At 52.5% G+C, this 6424-nt stretch overlaps 1 protein-coding gene across 1 annotated transcript; it reads right to left on the bottom strand.

Annotated features, from left to right (window-relative positions):
* Positions 1–866: 866 nt before the first annotated feature.
* Positions 867–5916, bottom strand: PCSK1N (proprotein convertase subtilisin/kexin type 1 inhibitor). The gene is made up of 3 exons (XM_059051435.2): positions 5550–5916; positions 1576–2048; positions 867–1189 (listed from the first exon to the last, which is right to left on the bottom strand). Exons 1-3 carry the CDS (start codon positions 5901–5903, stop codon positions 997–999), a joined length of 1020 nt encoding a protein of 339 aa, XP_058907418.1. The 5' UTR covers positions 5904–5916; the 3' UTR covers positions 867–996.
* Between the last annotated feature and the right edge of the window lie 508 nt (positions 5917–6424).

The following is a 6424-nucleotide window of genomic DNA, read 5'->3' as shown; positions in this document are numbered from 1 at the left end:
GCCCTGCTTTGGGTACAAAAGATATAGAGGCAAGCAAGACACTAAAAATCCCTGCCCTTGTAGATATAACATAAGGCTATGTATTAAAAGCAGGCAAAGGAATAGAGGGACAGGGAGGTCAAGGAAAGCCTTACTGAGTAGGTGACATTTGGGCAGAAACTTGTGGATAGCGAGGGGCAGAGGGAGAGGCCATGGCCACAAACCAGTTACCACACCGACTCCCAGTACCTCCAGGGCTGGGGTAGGAGTACAGATAGAGTGGCTTCTATACTATACAACTAAACATTACATATCAAACTAACAAAATACATCCTATCCTCCTACCTTAATACACTTTCTCAAGGCCCAGAGAGTTCCATTCCAGGAGGTGATGGTGTTGGGAGGGCTGACCCCTGGCCAGCAGCCCACTCCATTTCTCTTCCTGCTGGTAGCCCCTCCCCATATCAGGAGGCAGGCGCTCATGTGTGCAAGTGGTCGTGCCAGCACCGCCCAAGCTCTACTCACATGCCTCATAAACAGCCACCCCTTGACCACCATTTGGTCCCCAGGAGGATGGACCCCCAGAAGATGCCGCTGAAAGTGGCTTCAAAGCCTTCTGGGCTCCCCATTCCCAAGCGAGGCCTAAAAATGGCACAGAATCTGGGTGGGCACTGGGCACTGCCATTGTCCCTATGGGTATCTCCCCAGTGAGGAGAGGCAGAGACTGAGGTAGGGGTTGTCTCAAAAGTGAGGAGAGGCAGAGACTGAGTTAAGGGTTGTCTCAAAAGTGCAGGATGGAGGGCAGGGGCCCCCTTTTCCCTCGTCTGAGGGCAGCCGTCCCCACCCAGTCCACCGGCGGCCTAGACACTGCCACTCAAACAAGCACATAGCTGCTTCAGATCATATTTATTGTGGGGTCAGGGATCTTGGGGTTCCAGGGCAGCAACTGTGGCTGTCGGGGTGTCAGGGGCGGGGCGGTCCTGGGCCGCCGGAGTATGCGCAGGATCCAGGCGATACTCAGGGCAGGAGGCGGCGCGCTGGGGCCTGCGGTGCGGGGGTCTCCAGACGCTTTACGCGCAACAGGGCCCCCAGCACGCCCTCAGGGGGGACCTCGGGGCCCAGGTCCTGGTCAGCGGCTCGGCGGAGGCGACGCGGGGCAGCCACAGCTTCGGAGTCTGCGCTTCCCGCGAGGATCCGCCCCAACAAATACCTGCAAGGGAGCAGAGTGGAATGCAGTGAGGACGTGTCCGTGCGTCAACGCCCCGGCCCTAGGACCTGGACAGCGCCGCTACCCCTGACCGCCTGGGGACCTGGCAGCCTCCTCCCACCCACGCATCCCACTGCTTCCGGGAGACATGTCTCCGCCTCCCATCCCTGAAACTATGGTTTCCCCGCCTCCCATTCGGACGAAGGAAGCCGGTCAGGCATCTCTGCCTCCACACCCTAGGACCAGGACTAGAAAACTCCCTCCCAGGGTTCCAGGACCTAGGTGTTTGCACCTCCACTCCGTGAAGCAGGCCCCCGCCGCTCCTCGCCCTCCTCCTCCCGGGATGTAGGCGCCCGCCCCCGCCCCGACCACCCCACTGGGGGGCTGACCTCAGCAGCTCCGGATCCAGGTCCGGCGTCTCATCGCCGGCGTCCTCAGTATCTGGGCCCGTGGGGCCGTCGTCGTAGACTGGGGGCCGGGGTCTGAGTGCTGCGGCGGGGGCAGGGGCCGGAACAAGCTGGGCTGCGAGGGCGGCGGGGTCTAGGCGGGCGCGGAGCAGGGCTCGGGCGAGCTGCGCGGCTGGCGCGTCGGGGTCGTCCTCCAGGCCCAGCGCCGGGTCGTTGGTGCGGGGTGCGCCCCAGACGCGCAGCAGCTGCGCCAGGACGCGCGCTTGCTGATCCTCAGCCTCCTGCGCCTCGGCCCGCGCCCGCTCCTGCCGTTCGGCCTCCAGCAGGTGCGCCAGCGCCCGCGCCAGCTCCTGCACAGCCCCCGCCGCCTCTCCTCGAGTCGCTGCCCGCCGGAAGCGGCGGGGAGCGCTGGACTCAGCCTTGGGCGGAGAGGCCGCGCCCAGGCTGCGGGGCTCCTGTGGGAAGACAGGTGGGGAGCGAGAGGTCGTCAGCGTCCGTCAGGCCAGGGACCCCCCCCAACCCGGGAGACTCCGTGGATCTCAAATATCCCTAGATGTCAACATGCCAACAAAGGCGCCGTTGCCCCTCAAATATGAACAGACACCCCTAAGGTCAATGGAAACCCCCAAATATCTCTGGACACTCTTAGGACCACCAAAGACCCCTAGATTCACCACCCCTAACGATTTCCTAGTGACTCAGAACTTGCCCCAGGGCTGCTGAAGACCAGGGTTTTTTTTGTTTGTTTGTTTTATAGGAGTAGTGATGGTAGATAAGACAGCTATGGATTTTTCTATATTAATGTGGAAAACAGGAACCTGTATTTGCATTTTATAGATTCCTGTTGTCCACTTGTTTTACCCAAAAGGTAGCAGACTGTTCTGCACCTTGCTTTTTGGAATCTATATCTAGATCAGTACCTTAAGAGCATCCTTTCTCTCTCTCTTCCTTCCTTTCTTCTGTATTGATTTTCTTTTGTATGGATGTATAATAGTTTATTTAACCAGCCCAACTGATGAACACTTAGGGTGTTTGCAATCTTTTGCTATTCTCATAAATAATGTTGGGATGAATAATGGTGTTCATATATCATTTGGCATGTGTGCAAGCCTATCTGTAAAATAAATTACCCAATGACTAATTTTCAGTTCAGGCAGTTTTGAAGCAATTTCAATAAGTTTAAAGAAATAAAAGACTATCAAAAGTATGAGAGAGGAACTAATGACCATTAAAATGACCATGAAGATTTGAAAAAGAAACATCTAGGACATCTAGAAAAATACTTCTAATGAAATCAAAAATTAAATGGGCAAGTTAAACCGCAGATTCTATTGCAGCGGAAGGAATAGGATTGAACAGAGCTTAGAAACAGATACACACACACTGACACTTGCTACAACAGAGGGGACACTGCAGAGCAGTGGGGACAGGACCAACTCCTTCAATAAATTGTGCAGGAACAAGTGATCCAAATTTGGGAACAATGGAAAGGAAAAGACAAATAAATTTAACTACATTCAAATTAAGAATTTCTTTTTATCCAAAGACACCCTAAAAAGAACGAAAAGTAAAAGCAGAGTGAGAGAAGATGCTTGTAGCACAGTCAATAAAGGATTAATGTCCAATAAACAGAGAATGCCTAAAAAGCAGTAGGAGAAAAGCAAAATAATATAAAAATAGGCAAAATTGATGATCAAGTATTTCACGAAAGAGGAACCAAAAACAGTTACTAGGGCTTCCCTGGTGGCACAGTGGTTGAGAATCTACCTGCCAATGCAGGGGACACGGGTTCGAGCCCTGGTCTGGGAAGATCCCACATGCCAAGGAGCAACTGGACCCGTGAGCCACAACTGCTGAGCCTGCGCGTCTGGAGCCTGTGCTCCGCAACAAGAGAGGCCGCGATAGTGAGAGGCCCGCACACCGCAATGAAGAGTGGCCCCTGCTCGCCGCAACTAGAGAAAGCCCTCGCACAGAAACGAAGACCCAACACAGCCAAAAGTAAATAAATAAATTTTAAAGAAAAAAAAGTTACTAAACAAATGAAAAATAGTGAACCTCATTAGTAATCAGGAAAAATGCAAATTAAAACACCAGTGAAATACACTGTGCAGAATACGTCCAAAAGATTGCCATAATTAAAGTCTGATCATGTCAAATGTTGACATGGATGTAGAAAAAATGGAAGCTCTTGTACATTGCTGCTGGGAACTCAATTGTTAAGATAACTTTGAGGAACAATTTGGCAATGTCTTAAAAGATGCACATATCATATGCCCCACTCCTGGGGTGTTACACCCCAGAGTAGCTTTTGCACATATACTGCTGGACACAAGTGCATGAAGAACTACAGCAGCACTGTCTGTAATAACATAAAAGTGAAGGGAGGAAAAAAAAGAAAGAAAAGCTGGAAACAACCCAAATGTTGTTGCCGACGTATTAAGAATGTATCTATAAACCATGATATACTCATGGGATAAAATATTATGCAGCAATAAAAATAAATGAATTATAGCCACATACTTCAATGCGATGAATCTCACAACCAATGTAGAGAAAAAAAAAAAAAGCAAATTACAGAATTCCACTGCAGACTGCCTGCAACTAGCAGACACCCTGATGACTTCCTAGTGACCCCTAGTGACTACCAGGAGCCACACACCCAGTATGATTCCATTTCTGTGAGGAAAAACTAGACAAGATATTGTTTAGCGATACATACATATGTGATAAGCTGCAAACAAAAGTAAGGGATCAATTAACAGAAAATACAGGATAATTATGGAGGAGAGGGGCTGCCTTAGGGAGAGGCACCTAGGGGCTTCTAACGATTTGGTCATGCTCGATTTCTTAAGCTAGTTATGGGTACACAAGAGGGTTATCATTATTTCTTACATTGTATATACATACGTTTAAATGGATTATGTCATATATAAAAAATATTTAATTAAGAAAAAAACCATCCTTGACACAGACAGCCTTGAACTCTTCATGAAGAGGATGGGCTCCAAGTGCCCTTGATGCCCACTACCCCTCAGACACCCTGGGGAATCACACACATCAATCGTGGCCTCACACACACTCATTTGGACTGACAGGCCTTGAGATGTCACATATGCAACTCAACACTACCACATCCACACGCAAGGAACTGCACATGTTCATGCACACCGATGCTCATGCGGTTACAATCGCCAAGCCATCCAGATGCAAGAACAAGCACCACCCTTAAAGACATAACGCAGCACAGAAAAAGACATCATGGCTCCTCTCCCCACAATGACACAGCTCCACAAAGAAGCAGGGAGGAACAGCCTCGTGAACACACATACAAAATCCTAGTCACTCAGTTCAACAGAACCAAAAGGGGATGTGCACTCAGGGATGCAAAGACCACTCTCTCCCAAACAAAAACAAGATCACACAGACACACAGAAAGACACACCCATAAGTCACGCCATTACCATAGAATTCACAAGCACACAGTATCACTGAGAAAAGTCACACGCAGAAGCATCACACACTGCACACCCAGACCCACACTGGCACCTTTGTATAGACGCTCGGAAGCGCTTACATGAAAAGACACACACAGGGAGAGCACACCCTCACGTCCCTACCATCACATCATGCGCACACAAACCGATGCCCGCACCCCTTGCCTTAAAGCGCGCTAGTCCCCTGGACAGCGCCACAGGCGGCGGGCGGGGCGAGCCCGGGCGGACCGGCAGAGTGCGGCGGCCCGACTAGCCCCGGACACTGCCACCCGCACACCCAAGAGACCAACCCCGGCATGGCCTGGGTGCAGACTGGCGGCTGGACCCCGGGCCACCCTGGCCGACCTCTCCACACGTCCCGGGAGCAGGACCAGCGAGAATGAGGAGCCAGAGGCCGGGCACCGACCCTCGCCGGTGGCATCCTCCACCCCACCCCCACCCCGCGCCCGACCCGGGTCGCACCTTTACCGGCCTTGCGCAGAGCGCGGGGGGCGGCTCGAGTAAGCCCAAAAGCAGCAGCACCAAAAGGCCGACGCCCCCGGCCCGCGGCCCGCGGAGCAGCGGCGACCCCGCCATGCTGCCCCAGCGAGCCGGGCTCCGGACGGGCGGACTGGCTGGCAAGTGCGCAGCGCCTGGGATAACGGACACGGATGCGGTGCTCTGCGGCTGCGCACGCCTGGGAACCCTGCCCACCCCCTCCCGCCACTCTATGGAGGCGCAGCCTAGGAGCTCCCGCAGCCCTTCCATCCCGCCCGTTGCCATGGAGATATCCAAGGGACAAGGTGGCGAGCTGGAGACTGCGATGGCTGTTGCCATGGCGGTCAGAGGGCAGTTGCCAGGGCAACAGACCTTGCTGTCGCCTCAGCAGACAGGCAGGAAAAATTGACGCAGTGGAGGGGAATGAGGGTCTGGTGTCCGCCTCTCCCTCCTTGGGGAGGAGATATATGACTTTGTTCATTGGATAAACAGTTACGGTTGCCCTATGGACCAGGGCCTTTACAGGGTGATGGGTTCATTCCAGGTGATGTGACCATACATAGGTCAGTTCACCATTCTAATGTGAAGCCCCTTACCTGCATAAAGGGGTTACTGGGAACTGCTTCCCAGAGTGGCTTTGAAGGTTTAATAAGAATGACATTCAGCAGGAGCTCAATAAAAATTCCTTTCTATCCTCTCCTTGTCTGTTTGCCAGTATCTTCATCTCTCCATGGCTTTGTGTTTCTCTTTCTGACCCTATGTGTCCATAGCTCTCTCTGTCTTCCCCTCCCATCTGTGTCTCCCTGCCTCTGATTCTTTCTCTCCCTTAATCTCCACAACACTCCTCCCGTCTGCCTTTA

The sequence above is a fragment of the Kogia breviceps genome, chromosome X (genome assembly GCF_026419965.1).
Source record: "Kogia breviceps isolate mKogBre1 chromosome X, mKogBre1 haplotype 1, whole genome shotgun sequence".
In the NCBI taxonomy this organism is placed as follows: domain Eukaryota; kingdom Metazoa; phylum Chordata; class Mammalia; order Artiodactyla; family Physeteridae; genus Kogia; species Kogia breviceps.
This window is presented reverse-complemented; position numbering and strand designations above follow the sequence as displayed.